Source organism: Mastacembelus armatus, unplaced genomic scaffold, assembly GCF_900324485.2.
Source record: "Mastacembelus armatus unplaced genomic scaffold, fMasArm1.2, whole genome shotgun sequence".
Taxonomy (NCBI): domain Eukaryota; kingdom Metazoa; phylum Chordata; class Actinopteri; order Synbranchiformes; family Mastacembelidae; genus Mastacembelus; species Mastacembelus armatus.
The window spans coordinates 2,120,050-2,145,027 of NW_022872938.1; the positions used below are offsets into that span (position 1 = coordinate 2,120,050).

General features: G+C 39.1%; 1 protein-coding gene across 2 annotated transcripts in view; it reads right to left on the minus strand.

Moving 5' to 3' along the window:
- Positions 1 to 24,978, minus strand: part of pld1b (phospholipase D1b) — a 59,166-nt gene that overhangs the window by 27,353 nt on the left and 6,835 nt on the right. For both annotated transcript variants that reach the window (XR_003295628.1, XM_026305700.1), the window contains exons 2-9: positions 7,765 to 7,929; positions 7,502 to 7,665; positions 6,206 to 6,348; positions 5,824 to 5,935; positions 5,674 to 5,739; positions 5,461 to 5,519; positions 3,004 to 3,096; positions 2,516 to 2,668 (exon numbers count right to left, since the gene is read on the minus strand). Coding sequence is in view for 1 of the 2 variants with exons in the window: in XM_026305700.1 (XP_026161485.1) it covers positions 2,516 to 2,668; positions 3,004 to 3,096; positions 5,461 to 5,519; positions 5,674 to 5,739; positions 5,824 to 5,935; positions 6,206 to 6,348; positions 7,502 to 7,665; positions 7,765 to 7,897 (923 nt within the window). In the remaining variant the exon portion in view is untranslated. The remainder of the gene's footprint in view (positions 1 to 2,515; positions 2,669 to 3,003; positions 3,097 to 5,460; positions 5,520 to 5,673; positions 5,740 to 5,823; positions 5,936 to 6,205; positions 6,349 to 7,501; positions 7,666 to 7,764; positions 7,930 to 24,978) is intronic.

Below are 24,978 nucleotides of genomic sequence, written 5' to 3' on the forward strand. Positions count from 1 at the left end.
GAGGCACTTTTGGACTGTCCCTTTGTTCTAAATTGAGCTGTTGAGTCTTACCTGCTCAGTGACAGTACTATCTGGCCAGAAGAATGGACTCAGATGGCAACTCACATTTATCTAGGTAAGCAGATGTCAGCTCATCAAGCACACCTAAAACAGCCTCAGAGTGACCACTTTCAGAACGTCTGTCTCAGAGCACAGACTCTTGTCCATTTTTTAAAAAAATCACTCCAACCCTGGGAGAACCATGCCAAGAACCCTGAGTTTTCCACCCGCAGTGAGCTAAAAGCAGAAAACTGACAGCTATTCATAACCCAGTGTTCAGCAATCTGAATTGCTGGCGAGCCAAGTAGGTCCTTTTCTTCAATAGATTCCATTTTTTACTATTTTCATAGTGGTACCAGAGACATCAAGCCCAATACCTCATCCTGCATCCATTAGGTGGACAACCCAGAAAGCCAGAGAAGATCCTGTCTCATGCTGTGTGGGAGCTGTAACATGGGAGGTGGAACAGAGGGTGAAGGATGCTCTTACTACACATCGAGCCCTAAGCAATTGTTGTCCTAATTGATTGTATCTTCCTTCCAATCTCCATTCTTAGGTGTTGCAGTGGGGGCATTCCTCCAGCATGGCCTTTACCTCTGGGGCTGCACATACTGAGTCTGACCTTGTCTCTGGAAATGAAGTCATGTGGGAGTTTGTGACAGCCTTTCCAGCCTGCTTAGAGAATACGGTTTCTCATCACTGTCCGAGTAGCCACGTTCACCCTCTATACATCTGTCGCTGTCCTTGGTCTCATATCTCCATGAATTCGGTTACTGTTTTATCCACTTCAAATGTAATAAAATGATATTTACTATTGTAGACTTATTCAGTAAGTTGACTTGTGTCTTGCCTCTATCAAAACTACCGTTGGCCACGGAGACAATCCCAATTCCTGGTCTTAAAAGTTTGTCTGGCTAGAATATGCGCAAGACACACCTTCATTTCCTCTGGACCATCCTTCTACAGTGTGCATATGGGTATCAACCACCTCTCTCTCTTCTGCATAGAGAAGAATGTCGCTGTCCCATCTGTTAAGGTCTTCATTTACCACCGCTGTAGGATCTGGGCCCAGGCTTGGGCCAGCCTTCTCCATTGCTCTGCTTGTGAGCCAACAATATATTTTTGATCTCCCTATTATTATGTATGTAAGTATAAAGTGGATGTCCACACAGGATCTGCCCATTAAAGCAGAGGGCATTTATCGAAAGTCACTAACCCAGACGCTATCCATTTCCACCTGATATTCACATTTCCCACAACAGGCATTTCAACAAGACTCCTTTGCCTCTAGTTTTCATGACACATTACTTACCTGTCTTCTCAGTACTTCTTTGTCAGAGTGGCTTTACTTGTTTTTATCTACTTATGTAAATGTACTTTGTCTATTCTACTCATGCTCTGCTTCTGCCTGTTCCTGTACTTTGTTCATTCCTGCTTGAACATGCCAAATTAAAGGAACCACTGTATTCTCTGTGTCCTGAGTTGTGCTGTTGAGTTTTACCTAGAGAGAGTACGATCTGTCCAGAAGAACAAACTCAGCTGAGTCCTCTGACCCTGTCTGTCTGGTCTTATACATTGTCACCTGCATACAACCCAACCTGAAACCTGACCGCATTATGTCTGAAACCCTTGTCTGCTTGACTGCCTTATGGCAAGGAAGGAATGACCCTTGAACTGTATTTTCTGTGTCCTGCATCAAGTTTTACCTGGTGCATGACATAAAAAGCTAAATTAGCATGTGTGCAATGCAATTACATGAATTATTGATCAGCAATCGCACTTTAATTATTTCAGTAACATTACTTTCATGTAAAATCTAATTTCATCTTTGCTAAATTCTCTTACATTTGTTCTCCTGTTGGATATTGTCAGTGAGTCAGATTTTTTGTCATTTACAGATCATGGCCAAAGATATCACTCACACAAGCCAATTATTTAATTCCTGCTTGATGTTGGGCTGTCATGTTGTGGTTAAAGTGTAGCAACAGTATGCTCTTGTTATTTTTCCACAAACCTCATAAAAACTATGAATTTTGTGCACTCATCCCTGTAAATTCACAAAGATACTGGAGTAGTTTAAACAGCATATCACATTGACACTTTCTTACATCAAAAACTGTAAAAGGTGACATCTGTTTTTAACCTTTGGAGCTGATTTTAAAAACAGACAGGTCTCACATTATGAAGAAAGAACACACCACTCTTTGCAGTGGTGTGACTCAGTGGTGTGTTTTTAACAGTTTTTGGACAACAATGGATGTATAGCACAAGAAAGCTAAGCCAGTGTAATAACTGACACATTATGAATGCTTAGTTTTAATAGCATAGTCCTGTGATACTGAACCTATTACTACTTATATTACAAAAAAGAAAGAAGCTGCTTGGATAAGTTAGAAAACTAAATATTCACCGATCTTGCTGTTTCTACAGTAGTTTCCTTAATACCAGTTTCATAAAGTAAATACATATCACAAACCTGGAGAGGCTGTCGATACGAACGCCGTGCTTGGTTTCTGTGTCTTTGGAGTCCATCTTAATGCTGAACTCTTTGTCAACCAGCATCACAAAGGAGATGGCACCCGAATCCGGCTTCATATATAGCAGGAATGAGTCCTTTACCACCAGCCATCTATACACACATGTGGTCATAAATTTCATATTTCAACCCAGAGGGCACAGAAACTTCTGCAAATCTACTATAAAATGATTCTGCACACTTAAGTACAGGTCCTGGAATTTCAATATAATTTTTACTAAACACTATATTACTACCTTATTTCAATATACTTGAAGGGAAATTTTCTTTCATAAGACCAACAGGACTGCAACTACAGAGGCGGTCAAATGATAGAGGTTGTAACTAAAATGTTAGCATGTGTCATTAGGCTTCAGCAATTCAATAAGAATTTGGTGTTATGACCAAAACCAAGAGAACATCCTAGCTGTCCATCTGTGTTAACCAACCGTTTGGACCAGCGGTAGCACATTTTGCTGTGACCACAGCAGTTCATTCCAGGAATCCGATGGCCACCAGATCGCTTCAACACCATTCCTTCTCTGAAAAACAAGAGAGCTGTTGATCCTACCAAAATACTGTATCGGAGAACTCACATTGAATCCCAGTTACTATATAAAAAAAACATATTTATTATGACTCACTGTATATCTGCCACTGCATCATTCCTGCCTGTGTTACAGACCACCTATCTGTAAATCCCTATACAAGCCTGCAAATGGGGACTATAGAGAAATATATTGTAAAATCTCTAGCTGCAAGAGCTGTCCATCTTTCCTCATTGTGAAAAACAAAATAACTTACTCCTTGTAAGGTTTTCAGTGGCCTAAATGATGTTACAGTTAAAAACGGGTATCCTGTAATCGAAACATACTGTAATTTTCTTAAAAGACCTCCATGTGTCATGTGCCAAAGGTATTGCAGAGATTACTGAAGAACCAGCTATTCCTCAAAGTAAGGAAATGTAAATTCCACCCTGCCCTCTGTGCTCTTTCCAGGACTATTTTAACACCAAACACAACACACTGACCCAAACTAAGCGCAGGTGGTGATGAACTGGCCCACTTACATCTCCCATAAACCGTTCCAATGGTAGATGGGTTCACCCATTTCTACAGGCTGTTCAATTGTGGGTATAGCAGTATTGGCATGCCTCTCTGTGCCCTTAACTCTTCACCAGACAAGTTTTCCTGGTCTCTAGAAGCAGAGAAAGAATTTATATCTGGCCTGACCAAGCATGTACGGCAGACCAGGGCCCAGTTCTTCGTACGTGGCTTAACAGATCCAAGATAAGATACGTAATGCTTAAAATTCTAATCATGGATAAGGATATTCAATTATGCTGGTTCTTCAAACACAGCTGAAAGATTGATTACAAAAGCTGGATTCAGATTCAGTCATCTGAGATATATTGCATGCTCTTGCCATGGTTGACAAGCCCATATGTATCAACCACAGAAACCATGATCAGCCGGGTTCCCACTGGCTACAGTATCAAATGAAAATGCAGAAAAATGTATGGCAAGAAGTGTCACTCAAATTAAATGCAAAATGATTTTAATCCTTTCTGTTGCCACCAATATGGTATCATCTACAATGACAGCAACATGACAGATCTCTAATTGACTGCATTCAACAGACCAAGCACAAGCACAACTAAAACCTGTGAAAATGTGTAAATGAAAGTAAAATACAAGAATATTCCTGCAAGCGGGTGTGTTCTTTAAGCTATACTGTAGAAACATGTTTAGAATCCAGGTAGGCTATGCTTTTCTTACTACACTGTAAACAGCCCTTTTCCCTAAATGTGCTGCATTTCCTACTGTACAAAGGAAACTGCCAGTTGTTAAGAAGTGCAGTATAATGCACCCTGACTGTGTATTAGTGTACGGATCCTTTTTGTTTGGCCTTTGATATGAGGCACTGACGAGCCACTCAAGTAGAAGATGCCCTCCTGACTAAATATTTCTACTGGGAAACAGTCCTACCGATCATGCAGCACTGTATTCAGCCTGTCTTATAACTGTCCAAATGTCGGTAAAAACGGTGCATCGATAGTTGAATGGACTTGGTCCGACATCGATTATATCCAGGAGGTTAACCTGCTTACAATGACTAAACCTGAGAATAAACCTGCTCCAGACCAGATTTGAGAGTTTGGATATGTTGTCAGGACAACCAGCTCAGCAAAACTGAGATTCGGGATCATGTCAAATTGTCAACACAATTATCCAGCTCACCAGTTAATCCATGTACGAAGAACCGGCTCCAGGAACTGGAGGCTTAAGGACATCAGGGTATGAACAGTGTCGTCCAGTGTCGTTTCTTGGCAGGAGACTGAACTCCTGCCAAGAAAGTAGACCCTTTCCTTCAATAGATTAGATTCCCAATGCCTTAAAGTAATATATTGTGTTACTGTATTTGAATTTTCCAGTGAATTTACCAACAAAGATGATGTGAATGAGCACAAACATGGCAATGTTAATCTGAATACAGTGCCTGTAATGCACACATGTAGAACTGCTAACCAATAACCCCATTTCTGAACTTCAATCATCTTCACACTTGACTGGAAAGTCTTAAAAAGTCTCTCATAAACATGTAATGTAGAAACACCCTCTCCTTCCTAAAATTTGTAGTTAATGTTGACAACTTCTCAAATGAATAACAGCCGCTGTGCCGACAGCAGTGCTGCAAATTTGAAACCTTTCTTCTGAAGTTAAATATCAGCCACAATTCTTGGTGGGGTTAATTGAGTGCTGAGGATATTTGTACAAATGTGCATTCTCTGCTCATTTTGCATGAACCAATACACTTCCATAGTTGTTTTGAGGGCTAAAGTTTAAGATGTCAATACAAAAACCAAGAGTGAATGGCAAGCATATATGACAACAAGTAGTTCTTACAAGCCTTTTGGTCCCAGGTCGTGGATAAAGGACAGTTGGCTAACATCAATGAATTCCATCTGAAAAACAACAAAGTTTTTTTATGCAGGAGGAGACCACCAACCTCTAACTTCTTTTGCTTTATTTTTTTATCAGTTTCCAGGACTTGTGGGGTTTCTCAAAGCTTTCTAAGATGTGTGGGAGAACCTTTTTAAACCCTAGTGTCATCCTTACCGTAGCATGATAGTTCCTGTACATTGGCATCTTTAGCAGCTTATTCAAGTAATCTTCCAGTTGTTTCTGAAACACAGTAAAAAAATAAAGTTCACCAAGTATCAAATAAGAGAGACTAATGAATGACTATTGCTCTGGCGAATGACATACCCTGCGACTAGAAACCTGGCCCTCCCTATCCAGCTCTCCTTCTCCTCCTCTGGGGAGGTTTGGCATCTGCCTCACCTCACTCATCATCACCGTTTGCCTCTTTACTGTGTGACTGCAGAGGGAAATTACATGAATCAGGTAAAACGTTTAACCAATAATGTTTCTAATGTAATTTAGCAATTTGGTGTAAGGTTTAGAAGATGGAGGCATTTAAGAAACACTGTATACTGAAGACAAAATGTGCTTTGCGGATCTGATATGATACAAGTTAATATAGCTCCAGTAATCATCTCCTCTTCCTGTTTACACCCCCTCTCATCTAAGTGTATGCAGCCTTAATAAATCCAAACGTCAAACAGGACAAAAGTACAGGAGTGCTCACCTGCGTGACGGCAACGGCAGCCTCATGAAGGTCTTGTAGGTCCTGAGCTCTCTGTGGAGATCCATGAAGTGTTTCTCCTTCCTCTTCACCAGCCATGTAAACTCACCATGTTTCAACTCTATCTTAAACACAGCCGGCATCGCCTGAACAGACATCAGTGATGATCAAGTTAATGTTTACTTTTAGTGCTTTATACTTCTGACTGTTTTTCAATAAACCCAATTTCATTACTTAATTACTCACATGAGGTTTGAAATACTTACCCAGGCAAATGATCAGTGGTTACTGGTTATTAGTTATTAAATGAAGATTTAAAGAAACTTTTTAAATGTTAATATTGATTAATTAGCTTTTTGTTTAGAGTCAGACAAGAAGATCAATGACATTTTCTGAAGCTACGGCTTGTAGTAGACAATAAGCTTAGCATAAAGGCAAGCCATTTATTTGTTAAGCACATTTTCATACACAAAATGCAATTTCAAGTGCCTTACTGTATGTAATGCATGAAAGGAAAAACAAATTTAAATCCACATTTACAGAATAAGTATCATATTAATTAGAAGCAGTGGGAAAAAAAGAATAGTTGGTAGCTTAATTTTATTAATAGCTACAGTTGGAGTAAATCTCACATGCTTGTACTTCACAAATATAAATACTACAAGCAGAACTAAAAGATACAAGTGTGGTATTGATCTAAAATATCGTTTTCACAATGATGTCAGCTAACATAAATAGCCTCTTTCCAGGGCACAGGGATTTTAACGTATCAGTGAAGTTGTATAAAAAGGTAGTGTCAACATTTGGTCATCATTTGTTTGTTCATGTTGATGTTTTATTTTTTGGACAGACTGGAGTAACAGATGGATAACAGGTAGTGTTGCTGAGCACAGGACCTGGGGGATGGCAGTGTCTATTCAAAATATTAGCCTGTGACTTGCAGTTCATTTTTAATTTAAATGAAATTTTAAGTTGTTAAAAATCACAGCAATCTTGGTCAATACAATCCAATTCCAAGAAAGTTGCAAGACTGTGAAAGATCTACATAAAAACAGACGATTTGCAAATCTCATAAACCCATATTTTATTCACAATAGAACATAGAAACCATATCAAATGCTGGGAGATGTAGCATAAAGTGTAACATTTTAAGAACAAAATAAGGTAATTGTGAAATTGGTATAAGCATTTGTGTGTAATTGGTGAGAGTTCTGTGTGTGAATTGACTGTTACTGACTTTTTAACCTGTTCTCACAGAATATAACAAGTGCACAGAGTGAAATGTGTGTTTGTGCACACCTTGTTGACGCTCCTCTGTGTGGTGACATTAAAGCGGTCCTGAGCCGACGTGAACCGCTCCACCTCCAAGATCCTGGCGGTGATGGGAGAAGACAGGTAGACTTTGGCCTCAGGCTCCTTGAAACCTACTGTATGGTAGATTGCTGTGAAAGGCAACCGGTCCGCTGAAAAAACAGACATATGCAAACATACATGAGATATCACACAAAGACAAAAAGAAAAATACTATGTTAAACCACATCACACTGACAAAATGCACACACCTGGGGTGTTGGTGTCTGTCGTGTCGTATTCTCCATCTCCCAGGTCGAGCTCCCGGGTGTCTAGTTTCTCCATGATACCAGTCATATCATTGGCAACCAGGTGCAGAGTGCTGGAGGTCGGGTCTGACTGCATGGCTAGCACTCAGTCTGGAGCCTGGGGCTCTCCTGGAGGGACAGGAAAGGACAGGAAAGGACAGGAAAGGACAGGAAAGGACAGGAAAGGACAGGAAAGGACAGGAAAGGACAGGAAAGGACAGGAAAGGACAGGAAAGGACAGGAAAGGACAGGAAAGGGATGTAAGTCAAATGTAAGAGTAAAACTTGAATCACATCCTTACAGTTTCCTCGTCTTAGCCAGACTAAAGTGCAGGCACAGCACACCTAAAATAACCCAGATGCAGATCACCTGAAGCAGCTTTGTTCAGCATGTTCAACATGAGATATCTAGTTCTTGTCTTGACAGCTGTTTACCCACTAACCTTACTGAGATCTGGAGATGATATGGCACCACTGGACCACTTGTCCAGTAGACAAACTCCAGTTATACAATGTTAAGTCATTTCAACTTTTTCATTTCTTATAGTAGTTGTTACAAAGTTCTTCAACACCCAGGTTTTAAGATAAGTTGTAAGAAAGCATTTACTCCAACCTAGAGGTTACCTTAGCTGGGCGATCAATAAACAAAAAAATGAACTTTCAGTTTACGGTGATTATGTATTGCATTTCAAACTAATATTACCTGGTGTCTAGCACGTAATTGTAAACTTAGGACTTTTCTTTCTTGACATCATCCTGTGCTGCTTTGATCCATAAAAGCCACATAAAAGTATGAAATAAAGTAGCTCATCTTATTATTAATATAGTAACTACAGTATAGTGACTATGTATGTGGTCTGGGTGATCTAGCACCATTTCCCATGAAGCTTGATAAGCTGTAATGTAAAGGTCAAGGTAAAAATATCTTTATTTCTAGAGCACATTTCAAGGTAATTGTCAATGTTTAGCGCAGAAAATATATATTTAAAATTGGTCTTCTGGGTTTAGCTGAAACTCTAGATTTCAGGCTAGTAGGACTACTCCATTGTCAAACCTGAGGAATATATCATTTTAAAAAGTAGGGTGGGGCATCTCGGATACAAACGGCTGAAATGAGCTTCCTTCGCAGGGTGGCCGGGCGCTCGCTCAGAAATAGGGTGAGGAGCTCAGTCACCCGTGAGGAGCTCGGAGTAGAGCCACTGCTCCTCCACATCAAGAGGAGCCAGCTGAGGTGGCTCGGGCATCTATACCGGATGCCTCCTGGGCGCCTTCCTGGGGAGGTGTTCCAGGCATGACCGGGAGGACACCCCCCGGAAGACCCAGGTCACGCTGGAGGGACTATGTCACTCGGCTGGCCTGGGAACGCCTCGGTGTTGCCCCAGATGAGCTGGATAAGCTACTGCCCCCACGACCCGGCCCCAGATAAGAGGAAGAAGATGGATGGATCCATGTTTCCCATATTGCCAGTATAAATTAAATCTGGACACTGACTGGTGCAGCTGGTATCTCTGAAAATATATGTGAGAATTAAAAGTCCCAGCATTTAGACTCTGATAGACCTGAAGGAAGCTCTGTATGTAAAAAGAGTCATATTTCTGAAAATATTTTGAATAAAACCTGCCACATTTCACCTTTGTTTCTCTGTTTCTATGTTTAAAGAAAGTCACTGAAAGGTTCATAATTTGACAATATAAATTGACCTGATTGAGTCAAACTGTTAAGCACGTGTGACGTGTGTCTTCAACTCAAGTGTTTTGCTGCATCACTGATGACACATGATTGCTTGTTGCATGTTGTTTGGGTGCAGATTTCCAGTCATCTCTGTGTCACTGTGCCACCAACACATAACATGCTTTGCACATTTCAGGGCCACTCTAGAAAATCTTCCCAGCCAATTCTTTTCATTCATGAGTCAGTAATATTTGACCTGTTTTTTTTCTTTCCACATATCTGCCAAACAACCACTTTTACTGAGGCATGTCTGTAAAAAGGCCCCTGCTACCTGTGCTATTCCTCTGCTAATCCTGCTCTTTAGATGTCTCAGATCTCAGGTGCTTGTTCAAACCAAAATGTGATTGCCGTCACATTTATCTAACAAGGTGAAGGAGTTTTAAAATGAAAGGTAGGTAAAAAGCAGTTTATAAAACTAAATTTACCACTAACCAGAGCCTTCCACTAGACTGACAAATTGTCACACAGTAGAACACATAACCTAGTTGGCATAACCACTAGCTCTGGACTGGAGCCTGACTTTGGCGCAGTTTGTCCCAACCAGGGACATCATGTACTGCGCCTCACCGCAGGAAAGGTTTATAGTGTGATTTTGTTTCGGGTCTCACTAGACACTCTAGAGCAGGGGTCACCAACACTGGTCCTTGAGATCCCTTCCATGTTCTGTTTGCCTGAACACACCTGACCCAGGTAATCAGCAGTGGGTAGGGCAGGGACAGCTGGAAAACCAGCAGGGCAGTAGATCTTAAGGACTAGTGTTGTCATCCCTGCTCTAGTGGCTGCAAATAAATTAGTTAATGCACCTCTAATGTGTAATAATATCACAGTGTCAGATGTGCTAAAGTCAAGGGTCCAAGATCTAACAAGGCTAAGTAAATCTCTCAAAACCCGTTTCAGGCCACACAGTCTTAGGAAGTTTCAACAGTTTTCTAAGAAAAGAATGAGTATGTTTTGGTTCTCTGTTTCACTGTGGTCTGTCTCCTTTCACTTCCTCCTCCAGAAAACACCAGCAGCAGCGACTGTGGCCATTCGAGATGTCCAAAAAGGGGCAGGTCCTAACCCCCACCAAGGCCAAAATGTGTTCGACACAAAAAGCTAAAAGCCTCACATGGAACATCTAAAGTAGGAATTTAGACACAAGATAAAAAAGTATTTCGCCAAGTAGTTTCAACATCTGACCTGATTCTGTATGAACTGGCAAATAAACTCATATGTGTATATGTGTGTATGTATGTATATATATATATATATATATATATATATATATACACATATACATATACACACACACACACATATATATATATATATATATACACACACTCACAAAAGCCTCACAGCCATTACAAGCATTTACAGCAATTAATCCACAGTTTAGCAACACACTGTTAAGGTTTCACCCATTTCAACCACTATATAAAGAAACTGTGAGCACAGCTTACACATCTACTTCTTAATCAGACCTATTTTTTTAACAACCAAAATAAGCTAAGCTGAAGTGATTGAAATCAGTAACTAAATGAATCAGTGCTGTTGGACTCCATGTTATCCGGAATTTATTATTGAGGGCGAAGATTACATTTTGCATCAATATTAAATTGAAAGAACAGCAGATCAGACACAGGTAGACTTCTTACTAAAATAGAGTAAAATATACATCACTTTAAAAATGAAAAATAGGTAGAGATAGGCCTACCTTTTGAATAATTCTGTTCCAAACGATCTAGACAACTCTGCATAAAGGGTAAACACAGACCATTATTATTTGCCCTATCCCAAATTTGCCCACAAAAGCTTTTAATAACCCCCTAGACCATGTGAGGACCTTAAATTAAAGGAAGCCAGAGCATTTTTTCATTATGCTGCTTTGTCACAAGCTGCCTGTATACAAATTGTGCGCAAAAAAAGGAGAGATTTTCACTTCATATGAATCATTTTCAGATACCTGAGTAGAAGAAGCCACAATATTTCTCAAAGAAGAAGCAAAAGTCAGAAATATAAACAGAATTTTCTGCATCACAATTAATGTTTTTCTCCTTTCTAGCCTCTGCTACCATGTCCAGGCCCAGCAACCTCTGATCCATTTCAGGTATTTAGTACACCAACTGAATAATACCTGATATGTAAATCTTCTTGTACAGTCCACACGCACTGACAAACACAGAGTACTGTACACAGTACAGTACTGTTTGTAAAACCATGTAATATATGTAAAACCATTCACAGCATAATGTGCGTTTCTGTTTAAATTTTTGTGTGAAAGTGAGCCTGGGATGTGTATGTGAAATGAGGAACCGGTGATACAGGAATTATCTGTCAACTAACAAGTAATAGAAAAGAAAGAAATAAAATATGAATGTAGGGATCAACCAGACAAAACCTGGCTAGCACTGAGCAGAAAGATGGGATTTAAATAATTCCTGTATTGCTGGTTTGAGTCTTTGCATACTCATATTTGTTGTCTGTCAGAGAATAATGTTACCAGCACAATAAATACAAACCTCTTCTCTGCATCTGAACTACATTTTTTAATACATTTGGAATCATGTCAGTACAAGAGCTGCTAAAAAAATATTTTAATTTCTTCAAAATAAACATATGCAAAACCCTTTTGGAGTTTCAGTTTTCCATGCTCATTTGCAGCAGACCGCCCTAAAGCATTGTGAATACATTTTTAGTCTCTAGTCACACTGCTCCTCATGATGATAACAGGTTGCCACAAGAGAAATGTCTCTTTGGTGGCAGTGATAACTCAAATTCTTCCTTAATCCTAATGAGGAACCTGTAGAGTGTTCCTTATAAGAGGGCACAGGCAAAAAAGGTGAAACCACAGGTTTAATCCTTAACATTTTCTATTTTTCGATGGATCGTGTGTCCAGCAAACGATGTGGGCTTCATAGACAATTGGGCCACTTTCTGGGAAAAACCCGGTCTGGTAGCGAGAGACGGCATCCATCCCATTGTGAATGGTGCAGCTCACATCTCTAGAAATTTGACCGAGTTTATTAACCAACCTAAAGCCTGACAATCCACGGTGAGGACCGGGACGCAGAGACTTGGTCTAAAACGCCTCTCTGCAGTTTTCTTAGTGCCCTCGCCCTGAACCTTCCACATGAACAAAAGTTAGTTATGGAGTTCCACAAGGCTCTGTGCTAGGCCTAGACTGCCCGAGGACCATCTGTGCACTGAGAATTGAATTAACCCTTTACCTTTAAAAGCTAATGCAGCTGCCAGATATATGCAGTGGAGTCAAAATGATAAAGTAGCATAATGCAAATGTAAAGATTTAGATACGCAGTTCCTTAAAAATGCAAATAGATATACATGTGAGTATGCGGCATGCAGAAAGCTCACATGTACACACCCACACCACACACACACACACACACACACGAACAGTTATTAAAGCATGAATATACAAATGTATGTGACAGGGTTATATTATGACAGCTATGTTTTTTGCTATGCTTTAACAGATCTACTGTTCTGTCTCTGTCTGACTGCCAGTCCCACCCCACTCCCTTCTCCATCTCTATCCTCTTCCCTATCCCTTCCTTCCTAACCCACCTGTTCTGTGTATTGCAGTAGATATGTCAATAAATAAAAAACATGCTAAAGGAGGATTATATCAGACTCCTCTTGCAGACCAACTCTGTCTGGCACTACAAGGCAATTAGACCTACGATTCTGTGCTCTCAGGCTGCCAAACAGGACAGGTTTAAAAAATACATAATTAAAATGAAGGAAAAATTTCCTCGGGTACTCTTAAATGGAGCAAGAATCTGTATGTTCTGCAGTTTGGTGGTGAGCCGCAGATTACAGTAGGCTAAAGGTAAAAGACCTGCTTGCTGCTGCTGGAAGACTGAACCATATAGTATATGTGCCACAAATTAAAACGTCAGGAGCTAAAAGAAGCTAAGAAGACCTGCAGAACTGGCAAGAAATATGTGTGTGTGTTCAGAACCAAAAGTGATTCTTGTGTTAATGAGAGGAGGTTAGATGGTATTTTTTGAAGACAGGAACTGAGTCATAAAGCATAAAAAGTAGAACAGGCTTGAAGGTTTGCGTTAACCTTGGAAAAAAATTAAGAAGATTATGTAAGCAGTAGTTTGTGTGTGTGTTTGTGCATTATTCGCAGGCCAGCGAGCACTTACATTAATTGGGTACAGTGTAGATCATAACCCCCTCCTACTGCATCGCTCACCAGCCAGGTGAGTCCTTTCATACACACTCAAAAACCCCATTTAAACAGGTTGATTGCCACACAAAATCATGATCTTTCTATTTTTCTCAACTTCCATAGTTTCTGACTCATACTTACTGACATTTCTCAGTGTTCGAATCCTTCATCCTCTTTCCAGCAATCACTGACATTAAGTGGTTAATTTTAAGTTTTAATTACAAGGTAAAAAAAAAAAAAAAAAAAAAAAAATCACTTTTACTGCTCCCTGCCTCTTGAATTTGAAAATTATCAATCGGAGACACTTTTGCCCCATTTGCACAGTGATTAACAAAAGACACATGTTAGAGTGGTTACTGCAGACAAAATACACATAGATCAGCCGTAACATTATGACCACTGACAGTGAAGTGAATAACACTGAGGTTTATTAAGCAGCAGGTGAACATTCAGGCCTTTAAGTTGATGAAAAACAGACAAGCCTAAAGATCTGAGCATTTCTCACAAGGTCCATACTATAATCAACTATAATACTATAATTATTTATGTCAGACCATCTCCCAAACTACAGATCTAGTGTGCCCATCCATAAACGCAGGAGACGCCGTCATGTATGCCTGCATGTCTTCCCTTCCTCTCTGCCCTAGTTTCCTGTCTCTCTCCACTGTCCTGCCAAATAAAGGCAAAAACTGCCCAAAAAATAATCTTTAAAAAAAAAAAAAAAAGTGTAATCCTGTAAAATATTCTGCTCAATACAGTATCCTAGTCACAATTCTTTACAAACCAACAAGTGACATGTAATTCAAAAAGCACTCTATGTAGTCTAATAAAAATAACATTGTTGTTTAATTTGTTGTAGTGCCTTGGTCACAAGAATGACAACCAAAATTTTCACAACAACCTTAAATTTGTTCACAATTTTTCATTTATGCTGCCAAATCCAAAGGTGTCATGATTATCCTTTCAGACTAACTAATGTTCAGTATTGGATAATTGGATAATCAGTATTGGATAATCTGATTATTTGCTCATTCAATTGCTCCGTTTGTCTATAAAATGTCAGAAAATAGTGAAAAATGTCCAATATGTAACTTGATTGTTGTGTGTACACACACACACACACACACACACACACACACACACACACACACATATACTCCTTCAAACAGGAATCTGAAAAAGTGATGATTGGCCAACAGGTCCTCACTTTGCCAAAACATCCTCAATCCAATAGAGTTATGCTCAAAATGGTCCTCACAAAGACAGAAATACAAGTTCACACAGACACAGCCAAACTGGAAACAACCAATAGTCTGAGTTTGTCACTATTATATAACAGCAGGAGGAGCATATATTTTCATTTCATGTGCACACAGACAACATGCACACATCAGATGGCATGTCTATAGTGTTGGCATGCACTAACCTGAGCCTGCAGAGGTTGAGGGAAGCCCATCATCACCATCATCATCATCATCATCATCATCACCATCATCATCTTGAGGTCTACACTTCCCTAAACCTTCACTCTTTTTAAAACAAAAGAATCTGCTGCTCTCCTCCACTGCAGCATCTTTTCTAAATCTCCTCCCACAGACACAGACACACACACTTCTACCCTTGCTACAGCAACACACACGTCCACAGATGTGCACTCCAATGGAGCCCTCACAGACAGCCTGGGAGGCTTAGAGCAGAGTGCAGCAGCAACACAGACAGAGGAGGGGAAGATTCAAACAGGCGGGACGCAGCTGAGAGGGATAAAATGCTATTGGCTTGAAGGACCTTCAGGAGCCCAAAGACAGCCAATCAGAAGGCAGCTTCCCATCTGAGGCACCTCTCTGCATTAAAGGGGCAGCCATGCAAATTATTCTTGAATATGCTGACCAGTGAATAATTGAGTGTTTTCTTCTATTTTTCAAGACACATCCATCATTTGAAGTTGCAATTGTAGTCAATTAATAGGTCATTTAAAAGATAGATTCATATTTCTTGACAAGATAGAGATGAAGAAAGGCTGAGATAGAACCAGCATATTAGGCAATTAAGTACTTTTAGAAGAGGTTGTTTTTGTTATATTTATTTTCAGCTGATCACACTGCAGCCTTGAGGGACTGCATTAATCAAGGCATGGCTTTATGTCAAGCAAAGCTAACAGGTATCTGGCTCAGACAGTTCTCAGATCTTTCTGATAACTTTCTGATCTTTTCATCTAACCAAAAAACCAAAGCGTGCAAAATGATGAACTGTTTCTTTAGTCTACTCCCTGTTTGTTTATTCTACCAAATATAATAAAATGCAGGCCCATTATCATTTTCTTTAGAACTAGATAACATCTTCACAATATTTGTTTGGCCCAACCAACAGTCCACAAAACAAAGATATTTATTTCACTTTTATATAGGAATAGTTTGCCAGATGTTTGCTAGAAAAAGTAATTAAACAGTTTCTCATTCAAATAGCTTCTCTGTTTAATAGCAATAATTCAAGAGGCCTGGAGCTAATTGCTACAGTTCATATGATCACTATTAAAGGTCGCTGATTAATGAGTAATGTCTTCACATTATAAAATGTGGCAACAGACTATGAAAAGAAACACAAAAACTATTATAGGAATGTTTTTTAACGTTATTGTTATCATTATTATTATTAATAGTAGTAGTAATAGCAGTAGTAGTATCAAGGTCATGATGTGCATCTGCACAGTTTGACTATTTCTCTGAGAAAACACTGTAATAGGAAACAGGCTGGACCTGTACAAAAAATGTAGAAGTGAGTGTGTGTAAAGTTGGCAGCCTGAGCGGTTCCCTGCCCAGAGACAAGAAGGGCAACATGACTCATTGTTGACATTCCAGAAAAGCAAAGCAAACCAAAGCATTCAGATTCCCACCCACACACACGTGCACACTCAGAGTCATAGCTGTATAGACATAAAGGTTTTAGAGTACAAACTGAAGGAAAAATGTGGAGCAATATTTGTTTCCATAGCTGTGTGAAGAGTCTACAGAGAAGTTGAAGATGATGAACCAACATAAAATTATCAACCAGACTGCCGATCTCCACAGATTTTCCAGATCACTGTTTTGGTTTTATGAACTGCAAATAAACAGCCTCGGTAGCACGAAAGGGTTTCAAAACCTCTGAACAGGGGGAGACATTCTCCAGCACAGAACTCAAGAAGTGGGGAAAAAAAATGTGTTGAGACTTAAGTCTACAGCATTGTCTTGGCTAAAATTCAGCTTATTCAATGTAAAAATTAATTAATTCCAAATAAATATTCTAATATGAAACCACTGATAAAAATTAACAGTTACTCCAAATCCCAACCAACCACTGACGGACCAGGAGACAACTACCTACCGTCTTCTAACTCTAGTGTGGCTACACCTGAGATGGGGGGCACATGTCTGAAACTCACTTATCCCACTCTTCAAACAGATATGAACCTGCTAGTTAACCCTTCCATTGTTAAGTGTCAATTTAGCTCAGGTGCTGATTGAAAAGTGCCAGTTTAATGTCGCTCTGACTTCGACTCACTGGGATGAGCAAGTTAGTGACATTCTGCCACTTGGATATTAATGGTAAATCAGACCTGGAGGAAAGTAAAAATACACTCACTCTTTGTGTCAAGGATGGAAAAAAATGTCAGAGGTCTTTGTGATTCTGAACACTTCATGCTTTACTAACATCTTTCTAAAGTAGAGCTCAAATCATTATTGTTTAGTTTAGTTTTATTACCAAATAATTTTGTGTTTAATCACTCAAATGTTATTTATTATAATGACATGCTCATTTTTAGGGTTATTTAGCTCTTTTGACACCTCCTGAGATGTTGATCATTTTAAACAAAACTTTTCCACAAACTGAGGTTAGATTTCATACACAATGTTATATGTACAACAAATCTATTTTACTTAAGACAATGTGTTTGACTCTCTCCTCTCCTTTTCTGCTCCTGATCAATACTGAGTAACACTTTAGCTTTGTAAGGCTGCTCGTTACATAATACAGTGGGTACGGAAAGTATTCAGACCCCTTTAAATTTTTCACTCTTTGTGTCATTGCAGCCATTTGCCAAAATCAAAAAAGTTCATTTTATTTCTCATTAATGTACACTCAGCACCCCATCTTGACAGAAAAAAACAGAAATGTAGAAATTTTTGCAAATTTATTAAAAAAGAAAAACTGAAATATCACATGGTCATAAGTATTCAGACCCTTTGCAGTGACACTCATATTTAACTCACATGCTGTCCATTTCTTCTGATCCTCCTTGAGATGGTTCTGCTCCTTCATTGGAGTCCAGCTGTGTTTAATTAAACTGATTGGACTTGATTAGGAAAGGCACACACCTGTCTATATAAGACCTTACAGCTCACAGTGCATGTCAGAGCAAATGAGAATCATGAGGTCGAAGGAACTGCCCAAGGAGCTCAGAGACAGAATTGTGGCAAGGCACAGATCTGGCCAAGGTTACAAAAGAATTTCTGCAGCACTCAAGATTCCTAAGAGCACAGTGGCCTCCATAATCCTCAAATGGAAAAAGTTTGGGACGACCAGAACTCTTCCTAGACCTGGCCGTCCAGCCAAACTGAGCAATCGTGGGAGAAGAGCCTTGATGAGAGAGGTAAAGAAGAACCCAAAGATCACTGTGGCTGAGCTCCAGAGATGCAGTAGGGAGATGGGAGAAAGTTCCACAAAGTCAACTATCACTGCAGCCCTCCACCAGTCGGGGCTTTATGGCAGAGTGGCCCGACGGAAGCCTCTCCTCAGTGCAAGACACATGAAAGCCCGCATACAGTTTGCCAAAAGACACATGAAGGACTCCCAGACTATGAGAAATAAGATTCTCTGGTCTGATGAGACCAAGATTGAACTTTTTGGCGTTAATTCTATGCAGTATGTGTGGAGAAAACCAGGCACTGCTCATCACCTGCCCAATACAATCCCTACAGTGAAACATGGTGGTGGGAGCATCATGTTGTGGGTGTGTTTTTCAGCTGCAGGGACAGGACGACTGGTTGCAATTGAAGGAAAGATGAATGCGGCCAAGTACAGAGATATCCTGGAAGAAAACCTCTTCCAGAGTGCTCAGGACCTCAGACTGGGCCGAAGGTTCACCTTTCAACAGGACAATGACCCTAAGCACACAGCTAAAATAACAAAGGAGTGGCTTCGGAACAACTCTGTGACCGTTCTTGACTGGCCCAGCCAGAGCCCTGACCTAAACCCAATTGAGCATCTCTGGAGAGACCTGAAAATGGCTGTCCACCAACGTTCACCATCCAACCTGACAGAACTGGAGAGGATCTGCAAGGAAGAATGGCAGAGGATCCCCAAATCCAGGTGTGAAACACTTGTTGCATCATTCCCAAGAAGACTCATGGCTGTACTAGCTCAAAAGGGTGCTTCAACTCAATACTGAGCACAGGGTCTGAATACTTATGACCATGTGATATTTCAGTTTTTCTTTTTTAATAAATTTGCAAAAATTTCTACATTTCTGGTTTTTTCTGTCAAGATGGGGTGCTGAGTGTACATTAATGAGAAATAAAATGAACTTTTTTGATTTTGGCAAATGGCTGCAATGACACAAAGAGTGAAAAATTTAAAAGGGGTCTGAATACTTTCCGTACCCACTGTAAACTGAGCTTTCGTTACTCTTAACGTCTGTCCTCATGATTGTTCTTGGCTAATCTTACAGTGCTTAGATCATTAAAAAGACCTGGCTTATTTAGCACCATGCAGCTGTTCTCCTCTGCTTCATTTGTCTTTGATAAGGAGGGAAAACAAAGTTCAGCTGATTACACGTTTACTTTTGGCAATCAGAGCTTCTTCAGAGTCAAAAACTGTGGACTTGTTAGGTGATTTACTCCCACGAGAAACAGGTTTTTCTCTTGTTGCTCCCACAAGAAACAGGTTTTTGTCTTGATGCATGAGTGACATTGTGCCACTGCAGCAGGGTGGCAGGAGGCCAGTGCCACAATGACTCAAGAGAAAAACAGACATTCACCCAAAGTAATTTATAAACACAGAGACTTAAACTACCTCTGCACTCCACTAATATATTACTGACTAGACTTGGCTGCCAGTAGAAAATTAAAAATAGCATCTCTGATCAAGGCTGTTGGCATGTGAAACTTATTTCATTATGCAACAAGACACAATATGACGCTGCCACCTAGTGGCCGGCTCAGCCAAACTCATCCATCATTTAATGAGTACAAACTGCGGCCAGTGGCCAATGCTCTCCATTGTAAAGGAAATACTAAACTTATCAGCAGTGTGCAGGTTGCTTGAAACATGATGCAGTTATCATCAGTTATCAATTAAGTTGCTGTTGACTGACTAAATTATTGGCCAACTAACTGCTGCCACTATGTAATTGAAAATATAAAAGAGTAAAGTCTTTGCTGTCAAAGTGCCTCTGCCACTTTGACAACGTTTTTGCTTGTTTGCTGCCGACAGTGATGCTGGTAAGTGTCTGAAGCAGGTAATACTTTATTTAATGTTGACTCCCAGTCTTCATCACTTCAGTTACACCTTGAATATTTGCATTCAGGCAAGTTGTCTGGTAGAAAATCCAAGACCACATCATTGTCTGTACTTTGTAGTTTTATCATTACTGGAATTATGAATTAAGTGGATTTTGAAAATGGTTACTTTTTAAGGATGTTTTAAACTTTTTTTTACTTTCATAAGCCAATCCTGAAATCAGTTACTTTTTGTTTATTTGTGGATTGAGTTTAACAATATCAAATCAACTCCTCAACCTCCAGAGAAAAAGAAACAACTAAAAACGTAAAGGTAAAAATGTAGATGATCTTGACTGAATGTAAAATGAACTCTTAGTCAAATAAGTAAAATTATTCAGAAACCAGTTTACTTCCTTTTAGAATTAAAAACCTTGATATCACTCGATATTTTTGTCATGTTTTGAGAAGTAGGAAGAAAGACAGAAGACAAAAAAGGGATGAACTGGACTGACTGTGATTCACTGTGATGCCATCAATATTTGCCTTTAATATTTCAAAAACTGCTGGATGTACTGTCATCACATTTGCTACAGATATTCATGGTGATCCCGACTTCATGTAGAAAAAGAATTAACATTTCCATTTTGTGCTAACCTGAAAATATTAAGATGGTAATATGCTAAGCTCCTATTGATGATGAATAATGATGAATATGGTAACATTCCTATTTTTACCTAGTTATTTTTACTCATTTAGCATGACTTTATAGTCTTTGTTTTATGTCTCTTGGTAGTAATTTATTGTATCATTTTGTCATTTTGCATATTTTTCTAGTCATTTTCCATATTTTCTAGTCATTTTGCTTTGACATCATCTCCCTTTAGATACTGTATATTTTCTTTTTTTGGCTTTTTATAGTTTAGTAGTCCTCTGTTTGACTTTCCAACAGAAAGGCTTAACACCCTCTTCACAGTTCCCCTGTCCCTGTGGTAGGCCCAACAATAATCCATCCATGTCCCATACCTGTATAAAATCAGTATGTTGTCCTTTTCATTGTATGGTAGATGATATGTCAGCCCTGTGCATAAGTACCTAGATTCGGGTTTGGATTCAAAACTAAGAAAACACTAAAAAGAAACACTACATTTTGGTTGATCTAGTTTTATTTTCTGGAGGCCGGAGGTCCTCTACAGTCCACTCTCAGGGCCACTATCACTGTTCACTATCAGAATAAAGATGATGTGTGCATCTCAATTCAGGGGCTGCGGCCTTTACAAAGCTGTGACCCTCTTAGCTGTTGTACACTAGATAGGACCAACTATGGGCTGAACCGAAATGTTCCCGCCCCTACCGTTGAGTTATGAAATGCCACTGCTGTTGCCTAGCAACCTTCACAGCTGCAGTTGGATGAGAATTGGGCGACGGTACTGGGAAAACCCATCCCTAATGATGGAGCCAGAAATTTTTAATGTTCTTTTGGAGGAAAATGAGATGCCTCACTGCATGATTGAGATGATTAAGGACCCTTGTATTGAAACATTTTTATCGTTATCGATTCAGTGCATTGAAACCTGCACGTTTATGCTTGTGTAACAAAGTACACTATTGCATGTTTCCTCTTAGTATCTTATTTTCCATCAGATGATCAACAACAACAACATGACCCTTACCAGTCAAACTCGTGATACAACAGGCTCTCTGTGTGTGCTCGTCTTACTAAGAAGACATTTTTCCAGTTTTTACTGAAATTTAAACAGTTGAAGTCCAGTAAATAACCTGAAATGGCACAAAGGTAAACGTAAAATGCCAGCAGTGAAGAAGAAAAAAAAAAAAAACTTTATTTGAAAATTAAAAATCATGTTAATTTCAGAATTGGACTAAAAGGCCTTTTTCAGGGATGTAGAAATGAGTTCACAACTTAGAGCTGTTTTGAAGCTCTTGAAGTAAATTAAGCCTTGAAAGTTGATGCTAATAATTCCCACAGGTGTCCCAAACTTGGCTAATGACCCTCTGTCTGTTTAAGTTGCGTTGGAACAGAGCATGTTACCACACCCTTTAATATTTGGACAGTACTGGTATACAGCAAGTAGTACACTGCTCTCATAATGATGAAAAAACAAATGAGGACAGGCAGACCATTATAACCCTTACAAGTGTAGGTCTTTGTTTTAGAGAAATTACAAAGAAAGCCAAAGTGTCAGTGGCCACAGTTTCCTACACCATCAAAAGGCACTTGGAAACTGGAGGTGTATATAGAGGGGTATGTAAAGTTATGAGCACAACTGTATCTACTTACTTCCTTCGTATCTGTGGCTATATTGTGGGTCAAAAATTTAGATCAACTTTTGTTATGCAAAATGCTTCCATGATTTATTTTTTCTGTCCAATTGTTTATGTCCTCTATGCTTTAATTTCAGAGCAGGCCAACACTCAGACATTAGATTGCATGAATTTCACTAAAAACTGGAAAAACTGAGGTGTTCTAAAACTTTTCACTGATAGTACATAGACTTTATGGCAGTGGAGATGCCTCAGTGACTTAACTGACACAGTTGAGACTGATTACCTCATGACTTGGTGCTTATGAGTTGTTGATTTAACGCAGTACAAAGATTTTCATAGCATCCGCATTATACAGTGCAGTATTCTACCGGTCCTCTTTTCTTAAAGCTGGTGTAATGATGCAGAAGCAGGAAGAAGCTAAACGCAGACTCACAGACCAGCTGACTGGTGCAGTGGGATGGGCTCAATAGAAACAATAAAGACCTTACAGGAAAACAGGAGTAAAACCAGACGGTCGACGGCAAAACGTGGAAATAAGTAACGTTTCCTAGTTTCCAGGAGATTCTGGATTAAATGAAGTGATGCAGATCTGTGTAACACAATGAACCTGCTGCCTCAGTAATAAGAACTGCAGCATATTAAAGATGCAATTGAAGCTCGAGGCTTTAGTTTGCATATGGTGGAGTGCTGGAGTCATAATTTGTCTGAATTGTGCTTCTGATTACTAACGGTGGAGACTGTAAACAGACACATGATCCTCTGCTTAAATTCAGCAATCACATGCTGTAAGCAATTAAGCTGAATATAGTCCCCCCCCAAAAAACAAATGTTGTTCTTGTAACCAAAGCCACTTCAATTCCTGGCACAATGGACATAAGAGAGATTCAAGGGCTTCAACATCTTAAAGAGTAAATTTATCATGACACACTGCTGCAGTCAAGATAAAACCGTGACCTTTTAATTATGCAATCATCTCTTCAAGCCCTTAATGCTGGCACATTGTGTTTATGAACATGGTGATAAGATACATTTCTCTTTCATATTTCAGTAGCACCAGGGGCCCTTGTGGAAGTATAACATTTCTATCTTGCACTACACGTTGGTAAGTGAATAGTTTTAACAATCAATATCTGTTTCTTATATAATTCTTGCTTTTGATTTTTATATTGTTTGAGTTGCTTCATAAAATTGTCAAAATCTAAAAAAATATGTTTATGTAAAACAAACTAGGATAAATTCAGGCATCACAGACACCTCATTTTGAAGTCAGGAAAAAAGGAAAATATTCCGACTCCCGCTGTTTTAAGGAACACTGGCTGCTTCATCTGAGCACCACCTAGGGTGTTCAGCCCTAGTAATGGTTTTGGTACACGCTGACTTGTTCATCTCACGGGTTTTACGACTTGATCAGATTCATAAGAGTCTTATTTACTTATTCAAACTAAATCTAAATCAAATTCATGCCAATTTTGTTTAGACAGCATTTGGTTTCAAAGCACAATACCCAGCCTAATAACATACATGCTTAAAAATCTTATTTTAACCCTATAAAATCTCAAGGATTCCAATACCTAATACAATTCTGAATCTCTACAAACTCTCCTCACCAGAAAAACAACTCCATTAATAATTTGTTCAAGTAACTAAATCTAGTGGTACAAACTAAACAAGTACAAGTTAGTTCTGTACTTAAGTACAGTTTTGAGGTATCTGAAGTTTAACAGAGTATTCCCATTTATGATTTTTCTTGGACTTCACTACATTTCAGAGACAAATCTTGTACTTTTTACTCATCTACATTTATCTGACAACAGATAAGAATATAAGGTAGCTCCACCTTTACCAGCTGCAACACTGAAGTGATGAACACAATAATCAATAAATAGAATCCAATAATATCAGATACATTCATGCGAAATGTGCCATTCTGCATGACTACTTTCACTTTTGATACTTCAAGTAGATTTTGATGCTGATACTTTTGTACTTTTGCTGTAGTAATATTCTGAATGCAGGACTTGCATCAGAATATTTTTACACTTTCGACAAAGCAAACGATCTGAGTATGTCTTCCAACACTCACCAAAACAACAGATATTAACAGTGTTAACTTTTGCAGCTCTGTAAATTATGACTGCACCAAAAAAACATCTTAGAGAGATGGATAAGTGGATCAATACAGTGTCACTCTGACACTGTTCATATCTTGTTTCCTAAGAGCAGCGATAGTTTCTTTTAACTATGACCAGAACACAAACCCACCAAGTAGTTTATGCACCAATTATAACCTAAACTTTAAGGGTGTCAGAAGTCAAAAATACCAATATGGATTATTTTGGAAGGAAAAAACATGTTTTAACATTTTATTCACCAGGTAGATTACAATACTTAAACATGCACAAATACATTGCAATTAATGCTGCAGGACTGCAACAAAAATATTTTCGTTTCTTTTAATTAATAAGCAATTATTTTCTACTTTAAGTTCCTAAAATGCCAGGAACTTATT